This window comes from Berghia stephanieae, chromosome 9 (genome assembly GCF_034508935.2).
Source record: "Berghia stephanieae isolate SIO BIC M18660-M18661 chromosome 9, UCSD_Bste_1.3, whole genome shotgun sequence".
Classification (NCBI taxonomy): domain Eukaryota; kingdom Metazoa; phylum Mollusca; class Gastropoda; order Nudibranchia; family Aeolidiidae; genus Berghia; species Berghia stephanieae.
Genome location: NC_088368.1, coordinates 9,173,773 through 9,190,700, shown reverse-complemented (window position 1 = coordinate 9,190,700; position 16,928 = coordinate 9,173,773). Strand labels below are relative to the sequence as shown.

At 33.8% G+C, this 16,928-nt stretch overlaps 1 protein-coding gene across 5 annotated transcripts; it reads left to right on the top strand.

Annotated features, from left to right (window-relative positions):
• The first annotated feature begins 198 nt into the window (after positions 1-198).
• On the top strand, positions 199-15,673 carry LOC144979633 (uncharacterized). 5 transcript variants are annotated; one of them, XM_078926440.1, is made up of 6 exons: positions 199-352; positions 3,857-4,668; positions 6,894-6,988; positions 8,715-8,884; positions 9,546-9,729; positions 12,615-15,673. In XM_078926440.1, the coding sequence occupies exons 2-6, from the start codon at positions 4,088-4,090 to the stop codon at positions 12,926-12,928; spliced, it is 1,344 nt and encodes a 447-aa protein (XP_078782566.1). In that variant the 5' UTR covers positions 199-352; positions 3,857-4,087; the 3' UTR covers positions 12,929-15,673. The 5 variants fall into 5 exon arrangements, with proteins under 5 accessions (XP_078782566.1, XP_078782567.1, XP_078782565.1 ...); XM_078926441.1 differs by having other exon boundaries at positions 199-374; XM_078926439.1 differs by lacking the exon at positions 199-352 and adding an exon at positions 432-560.
• Positions 15,674-16,928: the final 1,255 nt, after the last annotated feature.

The following is a 16,928-nucleotide window of genomic DNA, read 5'->3' as shown; positions in this document are numbered from 1 at the left end:
CAGATGTTAGATGTGCATAAAAAAAAAAATATGTACACGTCGGTATCATAATTTTTTTTTAAGTACCTACATGCATAGCCAAACCAAATTTTTCTTTTTTTTTAAATTACCAAAATTTGGCATTTAAAATCCAAACTGGCAATTTGTCTGTTTTTCTTTCAACTTCCGTGTGGATTCCAAACTTGTGAAAAGGGTCAAGGACGTATGCCAGAATTCATTCGTCGTTCTATGACTTCACCCATAGGCATAGGACCGCAACTTGTAACTTTTACTTGTTATCTGTTTACAACTCACAAGGTTCAAGATGAGCAAGTGTTTAATCTTTGATTTGAACCACATGAATCAAGAGCAAGTATGCAATACTACCAACGCAGGTTACCCTTTACTAGCTACAATTAAATCATGGACCATTGCTAACGAAGCGAGAAAATGAAAGTGAAAGTAGACTTCTACCCTGTCATTGTTCTTACACATGCCAGACTTGTGTCTTCCTCACATCTGTCTAGAAAAAAAGTTTTTGAAAGAAACCTTTCATTGCGACTGAAGATCGCTTAAAGAAGGTTAGATTTAAATCAAGAATGGAACACTTCTCGCAGATATTAAATGATGTGGCGTATAGGGTTGGGGAGGCCTTCCGAAAGCTCCTCGCGCTAGCATTTTCATTTTCATTTTCGTTTCATTTCAATTTCTTTCAATTTGTATATTCACCGTGGATTTTTTGTCATGAGTTTATTTATTCAATTTGTCAATATATAGAAGTAACATTTTAAAAACTAGAACAAACCTTGATAGATTTGTGAACGTTTGAACTTTCCTAATACTAATAATACGACCATTGTTTTGGTTTTCCGTCGCCATTTTCTTTTGTGAAGTATTGACATTGAAAGCAGTCCTAGAGTTTTTTGGGGGGTTTTCTTTTTTTCTTTTTTTTTTCTAGTACCTAGGGTTAACTCGGGGTCAGAGGAGGTGTACAAAAACGCACCATTTTTATACACCTCCATTGGAGGTGTACAAAAACGCACCGTTTTTATGCACCTCCGTTGGCGGTGATGGTAAAGTTGTTGCTGCATACGTCCATGAGGTTTAAATAGTTTTAGATTGTAGTTTAGCACGCTGCTTAGTGATTACCGATGTACAATGATAATAAATTAAAGAATAATAACAATAATTTAAAAAATCAAAAGTAAAAAGAAACATGGCACACAAATACTGATCTCAAATAAATAAATAATTTTAGATAATTAAAATCGAAGTTTTTTTTAAAAAACATGATAAAAAGTTTTTGAAAAAAAAAAAAGAAAGAAAAAAAAAAAAGCAAACAAAAACAAAGAAAATCCAAAAAAAAAAAAAAAAGGGTCAAGATTGGGAATCGAACCCGGTACTTTCAAAGTTGGAGTCTGACACCTTGTCCACTGCGCTACGGAGCCACCTGACTGTTTTTCACATTTAATAAGGTCTTTCTCAAACATTATTTTACCTTCAATGCAACTTCTATTTTCTGGTTTTATATTTCGATTTTTTAAGTTATTAATATTTTTATATAAATTTATTAACAAAGACATCCTACAGATGTCACAATATAACTTTCGCCATGTCCAAATGAAGAAACACAATATCGCTAATGAAATTGGGTGGAATGCGCATGCGTGACGGAGGTGTATAAAAACGATCCGTTAAGATACACCGTCAACGGAGGTGCATAAAAACACTACGATTAGTATTAGGGTTAGTCAGAAGTCTTAGTAGTAAAGGATCTAGGGTGTTTGTTTTTCCTATTTGGGTTTGTTAGGTTTTATTTAGTTGAGAGAATATTTGAGCTGTTTCCCTTAGCACGAGGAGCTTTTGGAAGGCCTCCCAGCTATTGAATAGGCAATAGGTACTTTGGTCACTATGGTAAAAAATTCTAATTGGGTTGAGCTCAATGAAATATATATCACTAATATCACTATAAAATGCTTTTCAACATGATTCTAATGATACCACAATTGTGAAAATCAGATAGGCAGAAGAAACGTTATGTTAGTTTAAAGTAAGGGAAAAATGTTCTTCAATCTGCCCTTGTTTTTTTACTGACAGACTACTTTGTCACCTGAAACTGTTGCATTTCCGGTAGTAACACCATTTGGATTTCAAAACTGGCCTAAACGAATTTCATGGACGCGGTATACAACTTTGCGCTGAATTTTATTTTATTAAAAAGTTAAGATGTCAAATCATGTGCGATCACTGGAATTTTGATTTACAAATTTCTAACTTTTTAATAATCCACAGATAATTTATACCGTATAAAATAATCTCCACGATCAAAAGATTTACTAAATTGGCATTGATTTAAATGACACCAAGCGATAGGGTAATTTCTCCTGAAGAAAATAAGACATAAAACATTAAAATCCATCCATAAACAAAATTTTATGGAACTTTTTCTCAGACCCATCACTCAAACTCAAAAGTCCAAAATATTGGGTCACAGCCACTAGGTCATTTATCAAAACACTGCTGGAGTGCCAAAAGGATGTTTACCAAAGTACCTAGTTACAATGGCCTTCAATTTCAAAATGGCAATGATAATGATGCAATTTTCTGCGTCATCTAGCTGGCACAAATATTAATATATGTTGGTCAATTGTAAACACAACACATAGCATAATGCACTGTAACAGTGTTTTTGTAACATTTCTTTGGATGTAAAGCATGGCTTAGGAATGATATTGAAAGTTGAAAGGTGTGGATCCTGATAAAAGAGGTGCATGACACTTTTCAAATCTTAAAAGTTGGGGAAGATTGCCCCCCCCCCCCCCCTGGTCTTTTTTGGGTTGTAATTTGTCAAGTTGTTCGTCAGGGTTTGGAAGGAAACTGCAAACTGGTGCTGTATTTTATAGACTTATCAGCAGCATACGATACAATTTTGTGTGAATGTTAATGCTAAAACTTGCAAAAATCACAAGGTGCAAAAAGACCTTGAAGTTGTTCTCGTCAATTTTAAGGGAAAGAAAATTCCACGTCGCCCTGGGAGACACTACGAGTAAAGTCAGGAACTGAAGAATGGGGATCCTCAGAGATCTGTTCTGATGCCAATGTTGTTTAATGTCTACATTAGTGACATGCCGAACACTTCCTTACTGAGGCTTGAATATGTGAATGACTGGGTGCTCTTTACTCAAAGTAATCTGTGAACCCATCTCAAGAGAGTACTCATTGAGGACGTCACCAGAATCGAATCCTACTTTGACAAGTGGTACCTGAAGATGAACACTTCCAAAACCTTGGCCACTGCATTCCACCTTTGCCGTGGCTGGCACACCTATAAACTGAACTTTCTTGTCGGGGACCATACAAGCCGAATCCGAAATACCTGGGGGTTACGCTGGACTGCAGCCTTACCTATCGGGTGTATCTCAAAGGAGCTTTCCCGAAGATAGAGAAACGCAACACTTCTAAGGAAGCTGGCGGGATCAACTTGGAGTGCTAGTCAAGCGCTCCTGAAGACGTCTGTCCTGGCACTATGCTATTCCACCACAGAGTATTGCGCTCCGGTGTGGGGTAGAAGCAAGAACGCTGAGAAGGTAGATGTGAAACGTCACAAGTCCATGCACATAGTGTCAGCAGGAACACTGGCAACACCAATGCACAATAGCTTTTAAAGACGCATCTTCAAATGCTTTGTAAAATATTTTAATTTTTTAAATTTCTTAGTTCAGAAGCTTAAGAGTTCCATTTATTTTACACCCCATAAGTATTTTTGTTGTCCATCTTTACTTTATTTGAATTTTACTATCATTTAGATAGAGCACAAAGAGAACAAATTTGATATACCAAGTCCTCATTTATGTTTTCTTTATTTTTATTTTTACAGGTGACTTTTGCCACAAGTGAGATGAATGCATTGGTGTTGGTTGTGGAATTAATGTCAAATATTTATTCAGCTAAATTTTGAGCACCTAAGATGAGAAAACTAGCAGATGATCCTTTTGCAGAAAATAATGCCTGATGTGTTGTTGATCAATGCAGAAGCAAAAATATTGAAAGATTAACAGAGAATTGTTCATCTTTTTTGAAACGCAGTTGAACAAAGACCAATTCAGCAATGTCAAAAGCTAAAGTCACATTGGTTAGGAAAACATCAGCACAAAAAAATTTGGAAGAAGTTGTCAAATGTAATGATTGGAATGTCAGTGACAATCCAGGTTTTAATGATGATTACAACAATATAAGTAATAATAGCACACATAATAGAGATGTTTCGTCCTCCTCTACAAATAAGGATTATTTAAAACTCTTTAATGGTAAAAGTAAAAAGCAGAGTAGGAAAAGGATACGGTCAGATCCAGAGGAAAATTTAGGGTTAGCCACAAATATTGACAAAAGTGGTCCCTATGGTAGTAAAAAACCATGTCCCAATAGTGAAAACCTTGCTGAAAAACTCAGGGAAGACAAAATGTCTAATGAGAGAGGCAATCATACCGATTCTGACAACAGATTAAAGTGTGATAAAGGTGTTGATGATAACGGAGAAGAGAACAGTGAAGGAACAAAAAATTCAGATGTAGAATTCATAGTTCGTCCCAGTCAACATTCTTTCCTTCAACGTAGCAGAGGTAAAAGGAAGAGACTTCCCCATCATAAGAACTCATCCAGTAATTCTCCCACTGCAAAGCCTTCAGAAAAGTAAGTTCGATGAATTGTTATATTTATGTCTTATGTTTTTTTTTTTTCTTTTTGAATGATTTTATTTTTTTAACTTTTGGGCACTTCGATCGTGTCTTGAATACCATCCATATAGGGCTTATTGTATGCCATTTCACTTTTAATGCTATGTTTTTAAAAATCATTAAGATATTTTTTACTTTTAGTATTATTTTCGTTATCATCGATGGTTACGTTGAAAGTACATTTATCTTATTCTTTTGTTTTTGTCAAAAAAGTCAGTTTGTAACAAAAATATCATTCTGAGTTTGTTTTTTTTTTCTTTAAATGTGAAAAGATTTTGTTTTCACCAGTTTCTCTGGGTCGGATCTGCAGTGTGTACCAATTTAATTGGGACAGTCGCAAACAATTTGAAGGTGTTCTGTTTTTCCAATTAAAAAAAAATCGTGTCCCCATTTTTTAAAAGCTAATTCTAGCTCTTTCCAGCAAACAAAAGTATCATGAACAGTTTATTTTATTTAAACCATTTCTTAGAATGTCAGTTGGCTATATAATACCCGTAAATGTAAATCAAGCTAAAGTTTGATTCTATTCATTTGTTCTCATTTCTTTTTCCCTGTTTCCTGAATTTATTAGGCTTTTGTTTTGATTTTTTTTCCTAAGTAGAGTGGCAGGCTTGGTTGGATAATGGAGTACAATCCAAAAATCGAAAGTCTAGAACTAACAAGAGAGCAGACATATTTTCTCAAAGGTTGAAAAGAAGTTGATGTTTAGTCCAAACTTTTTTGGCACTTTATATGAAGCTATGACTGCTATAATTTTGATGCTTCATTGTCAGGTTTTTGTTTATTTTTCATTATTTAACTCAGATTACGTGATCAATTTTATATCAGTTTTGAAAGAACTCAGTCAGTAATTATAGAAAACCATGTATCAACTCCATCCATATTAACGTGTGGAGTGCCAGGGATCTATTCTCGGCCCCCTCCTTTTTACAATGTATACTGCTCCCCTTTCTCATATGTTATCCACTTTTCCCATTGATTTTCATTTTTATGCTGATAACGTAAAGGATTGGATGAAACTAAACAAACTTAAATTTAATGATGACAAGACGGAAATGATAATTTTTGGAAATAGGTATCAACTCTCAAAAATATCTACAAATGAGATACTAGTGGGTGAAAATGCTATTAAACCTAGTTCTTGTGTGAGAAATCTTGGGGTGTATTTAGATCAAGGGTTATCCATGGAAGATCATGTTAAAAAAGTATGCCAATGTTGTAATTATCACATTAGAAACATTGGAAGAATCAGACATTATAGTGATGAAGATATTACAAAGATGCTTGTTAATTCGTTTATTACTAGCAGATTAGATTATTGCAATTCCCTTCTCATTGGCTGTCAAAGTAGTTTAATTCATCAACTACAAAAAATTCAAAATAAAGCGGCTAGACTTATAAAATTAACGAAAAAAAGAGATCATATAACACCAGTTCTCCAGGAATTGCACTGGCTTCCTGTGAAGTATAGGATAGAATTTAAAATATTGTGCTATGTTTTTAGATGTCTGGATGGATTGGCACCTGAATATTTGCAGGAACTGATTAAAAAGTATGAACCCACTCGAAATTTAAGATCATCTCAGTCCCAACTTCTAAAAGTTACCACCTCAAAATCCACTTTCGGTGAAAAAGCCTTTTCATTCATAGCTCCACGCCTATGGAACGCACTTAGTCCTCAGACAAAGTCCTGTGAAAATTTATCATCTTTCAGGAAATGTCTGAAGACTGAGTTGTTCCGTGAGGCTTATTTTTCATAAAATAGATGTTGCTTTGATTTTTGTTTTTTTGTATGCATGCTTATTATGTATCATGTAGTGTCGTGATTTTTAATTTTGTTGTTTTTAAACATTTTTATCTTTATTTTTATTATGTAAAGCGCTGCAGAGCACGATTGACGTGGATGTTTAGGCGCTATATAAATTCATTATTTACTTACTTACTTACTTACAGAGAAACTAATGAAACCGAAATCTTGCCACAGCTTTCAAAATAACAGAATTGTATTTTTTTTGTGTCAAATGTTTTGATAAAGACTTTATTTGTGGATATTTTTCTAATGCAATTTGTTTTTACTTTGTATGACCTTTTAAGAGCATTTATTATTAACCTTTTGAAAGGAGAGATTTATTATTTATTATAAATATAATCTGTAATTTTAAACAACAATTCTTTATTTAGAGTTCCGCTTTACCAAAAGATTGACAAGGATTGCTATGTGGCTGTAGATTGTGAGATGGTTGGAGTAGGTTCTGGTGGAGGTCGCAGTGTTTTAGGTAAGCAATTACTTTGTACTGATTTCATTATATAGTATTGTTGTAGGTGTAATCTGAACAGGATGAATGGAGACTTTATATGCCGTCTTCTAAAGAAATCAAGACTTTATGGCCAAGTTATAGTATAGTCAATTTCATTTTTGACCTCCTACAGAATTTGGAAATTATATAATATATTTGTTAACAATATGTTTGGCTTGAAGCTATAAGGGTACGAGTAATGTATATACAGTCTGATATGATGTTTATGCGTGAGTAAACACTGAAACACACCTTTGTTTCTGTTAAATTGTTTATTCCTAGATATAAAGATATGAGTGCACTAATTTCGGAAAACAGATTATTTTTTTTTTCTTTTTGTCATCCATTTAAAAGTATATTCCTAAAGAGCCCAGCATAGTCATTCATTTCTGAATGTTAGTTAAAATTTAAACAGCTAAACCAAAATATTGAAGTGAAAATCAAAAACGTCTCAATCTTTACTTATTGACAATAGGAGTACCATTCTCTATTGGGGAAAATTATCTGTAAATTTTAACATCAAATTGCGTGTTCTTTGAATCAGTGTAAAAGCATAAGTTGATAGAAAGTTAATTTCTCTAAGATTTAGGTATGATTTTTCTTTCACTGTTCTATAAACTTTGCACAATTGTGAATTAATTATGAACCGTTTTAAATACATTCAGTAGTCTATAGTGTTTCAGTTTTGATTTTACATTACCATTTGAATATAGTTATTTTAATCATGTTTAATACAGTAAACTGTCTTTAAGTGGTACTTACCATGCTTTTTGAGATTATGTATTATGCACTACATTAAAAGGAAAGAATAAAAGTCCTATAAATATAATAGATAATATAAGATGTTAAGAAATTGCTTCCAGTTTACTGGCTACAAGGCCAATCAAAGACAAAAGAGATTTGCTTTTCTTTGATGTTTTATAGTGAGTTCAGCTTTAAATCGATGCAATGCTATATATATATATATATATATATTTAAAAAAAAAAAATTTTTTAGTATTCCTGTGCTTTTTCAGTTTGTCATAAGGGAAACAACTTTGTTTTTAAAAAATGATTGAGAAATTTCGTGCTCATTAATGTTTCATCCCTTGATTTTCCTTTGATTTTTAAAAAAAATTTTTTTTTTGTGAATAGTTTAAACTTCCAACTAAAAACTGCTTGACCTAAATGGACAACCTTTGAATTTTCAACTATTTTTTACTTCATGTATTGGCAGCAGTGTCACATTACTATGATTTATCCAGGTTGTAAATTCATCACCGAATTCATGTACAGTCACAAACCCGTCCGGAAGCTTTGTCACAATGTAACAATTGACTAGATGCTCTGCAATTTTGGGCTTTTAACCACGACTGGTACATTTTGAACAGTTGGAAAGTACCCACTGGTGAAGCGACAATGCCGTGAGGCGGGTTCTCAACAAAAAGTCGATTCGCTGCCACCCAGTGTCTCCTCTGGCTGGTACAGAAGCCTGACAACATCTCTTCATGTATTGGCAGATTTGGCTTCCTTGTCCTGTAGATCTGTTTGCCTAGCATTAAATTTATGACGGAGTCTCTTTAGATCTGATAAAAATCAGGGCAACATAAAAGAGGTACTAATCAACCTGCCACATTGTCTTTGACCAGGGATATCATGAAATGGACACGGGACTCCTCAAATAAATGTGGATTTGATTTGCATAAACTAATTTTCATTTCTCCAGGTCGATGCAGCATTGTAAGCTATAGTGGTAAAGTCCTTTATGACAAATACATCAGGCCCCAAGAACCCATCACAAATTTCAGGACGATCTATAGTGGTATCACACCACAGCATATGGACACAGCAGAAAAATGGGAGAAAGCAAAGCAGGACATACATAATTTGCTAAAGGTATGAAAAATGTTTTTTGATCAACCATCCAGTTTGCATACAACAAACTTGAAATAACAATTGTTTTATCAACCTATAATTACTTATAATTTCAATTGTTCAATTTACCCTTGAATCATATACCTATGATGTTCGCATGGGTGTACGATCCGATAGTGATGTCGTTGGATGGAACATCACCCTTGAATCATATACCTATGATGTTCGCATGGGTGTACGATCCGATAGTGATGTCGTTTCTTCTTCTCTTTACTAGCCTATCCTGCTTCTTTGGTTTGTGATTGTATTTTTGACAGGGGATATTTTTTTTTCTGTAAATCTTCTGCCTGTTTGTTCTTGGTTATTTATAATTTAGCTTATGATATCTTTAGGTTATGATTTTGATTTACAATTGTACTATTTTTGTTAGATTGCTTGTTTTTTTGTTTCAGCGGTCTCTCATATAACCTCAATTGTGTTGGAAGAGACCTAAAGCAACAAACAAACAAAAAAAAAATTGTTCAATTTCATATTATAAATAATAATGATGATGATAATAATAATAATGATCTTATAGATATCAATGTTATTTTTTCATTTATTTATTTACCTATCGAAATGTTTATTTACGTTGTTTTTGTTGTCATCTTTCAAAAATAATTCAATTTGATATTAATTTCAGAATAAAGTAATAATTGGCCATGATGTGAGGAATGACTTTAAAGTAATGCATTTCAACCCCCATCACTGTTTAGTACGAGACACTTCCAGGTGCCAAATGCTGTCAGGCTTAGCAAGGAAAAATGGCTATGAGGGCTCTGAAAACGGACTTGTACCACTAAAATCTCTGGCAAAAACGCTATTAGGTTGGTATTTATGCATGTTAGTTTATTATTCTTAATACAAAAGAGATTTCCCCAATTTGTTATGGGAGAGAACAGTCGGAAGTGACTTTATTGTTTTAGTATGCCAGATTTTATAATAGATTCTTATGGATAAAACTGCAAAATAATGATTATTTTATCCTGTCTTGATATAAGCAAGGCTGTGCTTTTGGTGCCATAAAGTCAGTGTTGAAAATGAAAGTATTGTCATGCTTAATATCTGACATGGAACTACTAATTAAAATCGCAAATCTATGAATAAAATAATCTGACGAGTCTAAACTCTGCAAACATCAAGCACTAGTAAATTCCATACTGCACATATTTCCACAACTACAACAAGATAAATTCCAATTCTTAGTGACAAATTAGGGTGCGGGCTCTGGTGTAAGATAAAGATCTGAAAAAGCGTGTATGAAACAGCGACAAAGTAGAGTGAAAAATACAAGAAAACATAAACGTCCTGATCATGATGATTTCTGTATGGTTATGTATTTTTCAATCTGTTTTGTCTGACACTGTTTTATGCACACTTTTTCAGATATTTTTTCCATTTTTTTACTGTAAAAGTGGTTAGTAAGGCATTGTTTTATATAGGCTTTCTTACAGATTGAGGTTCCCGATAGCTCAGTGGGTAGAGCACTCACTTCACACGCAAAGGGACCAAAATCGATCCCGGGTGCAGTCGAGATTTTTTCTGACACCCCCTGTCCACCCAGCAGTAGCTGAGTCTGTTAGATTTAGTGGAAAGTACTTTGTGATAGACTAGTGTCCTGTCCAAAGGATAGCAAGCAATTGTTATTGTCCGTTTCACGTTATAGAAAACGGGATAAACTCCAGCTCTGTGGGCCCAGTGGCTCTGAAGGACTACTACTACTACTACTACTACTACTACTACTACTACTACTACTACTACTACTACTACTACTACTACTACTACTACTACTACTACTACTACTACTACTACTATACTACTACTACTACTACTACTATACTACTTACTACTACTACTATACTACTACTACTACTACTACTACTACTACTACTACTACTATTACTACTACTACTACTACTACTACTACTACTACTACTACTACTACTAGTACTACTACTACTACTATTACTACTACTACTACTACTACTACTACTACTACTACTACTACTACTACTACTACTACTAGTACTACTACTACTACTACTATTACTACTACTACTATTACTACTACTACTACTTCTTCTACTACTACTTCTTCTACTACTACTATTACTACTACTACTACTACTACTACTACTATTACTACTACTACTACTACTACTATTACTACTACTACTACTACGAGTACTACTACTACTACTACTACTACTACTACTACTACTACTACTACTACTACTACTACTACTACTACTACTACTACTTCTTACTTACTTACAATCACAGAACAAGTCATTCTTTACCCGAAGTTGAATGGTAGTATATTTGTATTGTGCTTGACAATTTACTGTAGGAATAGATGCATTGTTGTGAAGCAAATTTGAATTGTTGTATTCATTCTACTTCTATACCTAATCCAGACTTACCTTAATGTTAAAGATTATAGAACTATAGAATTGAGCTTCTTCATGACCTTTTTAAAGGTTTTTCCAGCTTTTTGAAATAGATTTTAATTTATTTCTGACATCTAGATCAACTCACTATAACACTATTTTGAGGCTTTAGGTCACATTTTAAAACAAGTTTCAGGCTTTTTTTTGAATTTGTTAGAATCGGATTTCACGCTGACCTACTTGCACCCATGAATTTTTAGAAACTTATTGACGATTTTATTTTTGTGCCAGTGCACGTAATATATTGTGGGATTTTGAACGGTTATTTAATCCAGCTGGGGGAAAATTGGTAATGTATGCAGTTATCTATAGTGACACTAAGCTGCAAGAAGCTGTGGACTGTAAAAAGTATTAAACAAAAATGGTATATAACAGCTTTAAAAAAAAAAGAACAAAATACCAAACACGGAGCGTTTCGGACTCAAAATCCTTCTTCAGTCAATAATACAAATGAATAAAAAAATATATACATTACTAAGAAACCAGATTGAGGACAGAAAATTATATGGTATTCTCCCTTTGTAGAAATGCAAACAATGCGATTTTAATGTTAAAATGTCCAATTATAGTATTATACAGGATAGTGACTTTTCCGTGGAAAGAATTACGAATTCAAAAAAAATATTCAATTATCACAATTTCATATTTAACAATATACAGATAAACCTATTGTTATGTACTATACAATTATAGGAACTTTCGGTTTTTTTTTGTGTTTTTTTTTTTAATTTTTATTTTCTTTATTTTTTTATTTTTTTTTGAAGCGGAGGAAAATCTGGTTTAGCTAAAGCCAATGTAAAAGCAGAGTCATGTGTCAATGAAAAACACTTCTTCTTTATGATTACAGCAATTGTATTATTTTTCACTTGGGAGCAACTCTTATATTTTTTGATAAGTGAAAACAATACACTTTATTCTACTATACAGTCTACACTGCAAACATTGAATAGTGCAACAGTCTAATCTACGCAATGTGTAGATTGACGTCAAGGATATGTGAATCACTTTTTCTGTTATCTTTTGGCCGTTTTAGTGTCAGTAAATATGTAACATTTCTCTCTTTCAGTATATGGTATATATATATAAGTATATTTTTCATATTTTGGAGAATTTCACTCACTTCTAAAGGTTTTTTTAAAAAGGAAAAACATACAATGCTTGCTGTTTTTTGGGTTGTTGATTTTTAAATTTTTTTTTGCCATTTATCATTATATCTAGTTTTGCTGTTTTCAGTTTAAGTGTGTCTCTCTGTATTTCTGTAGGAAAAGACATTCAAGTAGGAACAAATGGACATGACTCAGTAGAGGATGCGAGGGCCACTTTGGAACTTTTCTTGAGAGTGAGGAATGGTTGGGAAAAGCTGCTCTTCATGAAATGGCACGGAGAAGGTCTCGATGTGACAGAAATGGTGAATGGGCTTAATCAGAAGCAGGATGTCTGTGACGGGAATGGGCTCAGAATCACTGATTTTAGTACAGGCAAAAACACTAACGGTAATGTTGGTGGTGGTGCTGGTGCTGGTCAGCAGTGTTCTCAAGAGGACTATCTCAGTGATGATTTTTGGCCAGCAATGTAGTGTATTCATGGTATTCTTAAAATTAGTCATCAATTTCCAATATACTGTTTAGATACTGTGTTTTGGCTACAATCTAGATTTATTTTTAATACATTCCTTCCACTTGGAATTCCTTGAATCAATGTTCCAAGGCACACAAAAAAAGCTCGAATTTTAACATATTGTTATTCTTAGGTTTTGTTGTAACAGTTGTGTCAATAATTTATGACAAACATCAGATATTTATCAGTCATGTTTCAAATTTCACTGAATTTCTTTTTTTTTCTTTTTTTTTGTGAGAGATGTCAAAAATAAATAATTTAAAATTACCCCAAATTACAAATATTTCAGAAAATTATATCTTTAGTGTTTCAAATGTTCTCAAGATGATTTTCTTGTTGACTTGGTAAAAAGGGATATTTTTTTCATGTTGAAAAGGCTTTTCTTGTTTCTTTTTGAGAAATTTGTCTCCAAACCATAACTCAGCTATAAGTTCCTGTAGTCTGATAACATTTATAACCAGTCTTTGATTTTCCAGCGTATACCAGCTACAACTGATGAGATGTTGTTTAGTTGGTCAGGTTTAAGTTGGGACATGATGAAAGCCATTCATCTGGGTGGGTTCCAAGTAATCTCATTACCAGACGGAGACAGAAAGCAAGTTGGAAAACTCATATAGGGGTATAGAAGACACAGTAAGTGACCTCCCTGCCCACTTTGGGAGGTCAAGAACCCCACCCAGATGAATGGCTTTCATCATGTCCCAACTTAAACCTGACCAACTAAACAACATATCATCGCTTGTAGCTGATATATGCTGGAAAATCAAAGACTGTTTAATCATGTCTTCAGAGCTGCCAACCTACCGCAAAAAATGCGGAATTGTACGCATTTTCAGCGATTGTACGCTTGTACGCATTTCCCCAAGATTGTATCCATTTTCAGTGTACGGAGTCACTTCAGTTTTCTTTATTATTATTATTCATATTGTTACTAGCCTATTGAGAAACATTGGTGACCAAGTGGATATTCATATATTTTTTGACCAATTATGATCTTCATGCTGGGAGGTAGAATTCTGAAAGGATTGGATTATAGTCTTGGGAACATCATTGTTTGCTGCAATTGAGCTTGTGCGGTGTGACTTAATGTAAGTGTACCTTCTCTTACTTTCACAATGGTTAGTTTCCGTCGATTTCAGGATTGTACCCATTTTTATGAAATCTCCCCCATTTTGAGGTCCCATTATACACATTTTCATCAGATGGGGTTGGCAGCTCTGTGTCTTGGCGGGGAGAGAAACAGTCAAATGTGCTATAGTTTTTGGGAGATGTTTTTTGTTGTTGTTGTTGTGTATTATCTCTCTGTTATGTATTGTTATATTTGTTGTTTTGAATGCATAATCTAAGCATTTGACTGTGTTCCTTTTAGTCGGATCCTGTGGATGTGTCTGGATGAGACTTTTCTGTGATCTCAAAATAAGTATACTGATGGTGTGCTCTTGGAATCTACATCTGTTCCTTATTTGAACCTTTCCCCCTTTGTCTTACTTTTTCTCGTGTGCTTTTAATTGTAAATCTAGAATTCTTTTTTACTATCCCATTTTCTTCCTATTTACTGGTGCTGAAATGACCTAAATGTGTTGCAAGTACTGTAAAACCCTTAAAAAACACAAGCCATTCATCTAGCATATCCTTTGTGACATTATTATTTCTAATTTAACGTGATCATCTTAGTTGACGACTATAAATATTAATTATTGTTGTAAACATTAACAAAATTGTATACAAAGGCAAATTGAAAATGAAACAAGGGATATTTTAAGATAACAGTGAAAGAAGCACTGATAATGGATAAGTTCAAAGCAAATACAATTTGTAAAATACTGATCATGAGTGTAAAGAGGGAAATTTTAATAATGTGTTAATGTTCTGTTGTTCAAATTTATGTAAAAGCCAATGAAACTTGAAAATTTGTAAAATATAGTATTCTTTTATTATATACTTTCATTGTAAAAAAAGGTATACACATTCAAAATTGTCCTCTTATTTTTATTTTGAAATGTAGAATAAAGCTATTTGGCTATGTAGTTATTGATGTTATGGTCTGTGTTATTATCTTCATGATTTTGATTTTTAGCTCAATATTCCTTCTCCATGATATGCACAAGCTCTTTTAACCTGTTTAGAACCAACTATTTGCAAGTAGCAGGTATGCCAAAAGTTTCTCAAAAAAACGTCTGATACTGATATCATTTATTTCATCCATTGACAATGCCAGGTGCTTCAGTAACTAAAGTGGCATGACAGATCGATTTTACCAGATTGGCTATTTATTTTATCAATGGACCGTCACAAAATCGCTTGAGACCACCTGAGATAACAAATAAACAGTCTATTTGGTGCAATTGAATTGTCCTGCCAGTTTATTTACTGAAACTTTTGCTTCAAGATGCCCAGCCATGACCCTCTGCTTCTAAATGAGGTCTTGACATTGTCAATGAATTTCGGAATAATGATTTGATATGTTCTTTTGAGTTGGGAGGAGGCAACCTTGAAAGCACATGATAACACTTTTTGCCGTACACACTTCTTGAAAACAGTGGGTTACAAAATGGCTAAAACAGCGGATGCATATTATGGAAAAATAAACTTGGAATAAAAACGACAATCTTGGAAATGATAACCCAATTCATAACATCAATAACAACAAAGACAAATATCTGTATGGTACAATTCAAAATAAATACATGTTGATAATGTTAAATGTGTAGACTTTATTGATCCCGTGTGTATTTAGATTTTCAATTCATCAAATAAAAACAATTCTGTTTTGAAAATTAATGATTTATTTATATGAATATGTCAATAGATTTCAATAAATATTTGCAAAATTGTTAAATTATAATGACGTTACCTTTCTATATTGTTTTTTCTTAACACAGGCTAATTACATAGGTAGTCAGAGTACTTCAAATTTCAGGCCCTTTTTTAAAACCCATCTGACTTGATATATCGATCAAACCCACAGTATCAATTCGATTTCACCCATGCCCGTCAAGTGAGAAAATCGAGGGTTTATTATCTTGCCCATGTAAAACAAAATTCAAAATCATCATGTTCATTATCATCATCATTACCACAACCACCACCAGAACCATTGTCTTCGTCATTATCATCATCATTACCACAAACACCAGCAGAACCATTGTCTTCGTCATTATCATCATCATTACCACAACCACCACCAGAACCATTGTCTTCGTCATCATCATTGTCATTACCACAACCACCACCAGAACCATTGTCTTCGTCATTATCATTGTCATTACCACAAACACCAGCAGAACCATTGTCTTCGTCATTATCATCATCATTAACACAACCACCACCAGAACCATTGTCTTCGTCATTATCATCATCATTACCACAACCACCACCAGAACCATTGTCTTCGTCATTATCATTGTCATTACCACAAACACCAGCAGAACCATTGTCTTTGTCATTATCATCATCATTACCACAACCACCACCAGAACCATTGTCTTCGTCATTACCATCATCATTACCACAACCACCACCAGAACCATTGTCTTCGTCATTATCATCATCATTACCACAACCACCACCAGAACCATTGTCTTCGTCATTATCATTGTCATTACCACAACCACCACCAGAACCATTGTCTTCGTCATCATCATTGTCATTACCACAAACACCACCAGAACCATTGTCTTCGTCATTATCATTGTCATTACCACAAACACCAGCAGAACCATTGTCATCGTCATTATCATCATCATTACCACAAACACCACCAGAACCATTGTCTTCGTCATTATCATCATCATTACCACAACCACCACAAGAACCATTGTCTTCGTCATCATCATTGTCATTACCACAAACACCACCAGAACCATTGTCTTCGTCATTATCATCATCATTACCACAACCACCACCAGAACCATTGTCTTCGTCATTATCATCATCATTACCACAACCACCACAAGAAC

Excerpts from the sequence above, each read along its gene's own strand:
- LOC144979633 (XM_078926440.1), top strand. The coding sequence starts at position 4,088 with ATGTCAAAAGCTAAAGTCACATTGGTTAGGAAAACATCAGCACAAAAA. Across the intron at positions 4,669-6,893 it reads ACTGCAAAGCCTTCAGAAAA|AGTTCCGCTTTACCAAAAGA; the intron begins GTAAGTTCGATG and ends TTCTTTATTTAG. Across the intron at positions 6,989-8,714 it reads TGGAGGTCGCAGTGTTTTAG|GTCGATGCAGCATTGTAAGC; the intron begins GTAAGCAATTAC and ends TCATTTCTCCAG.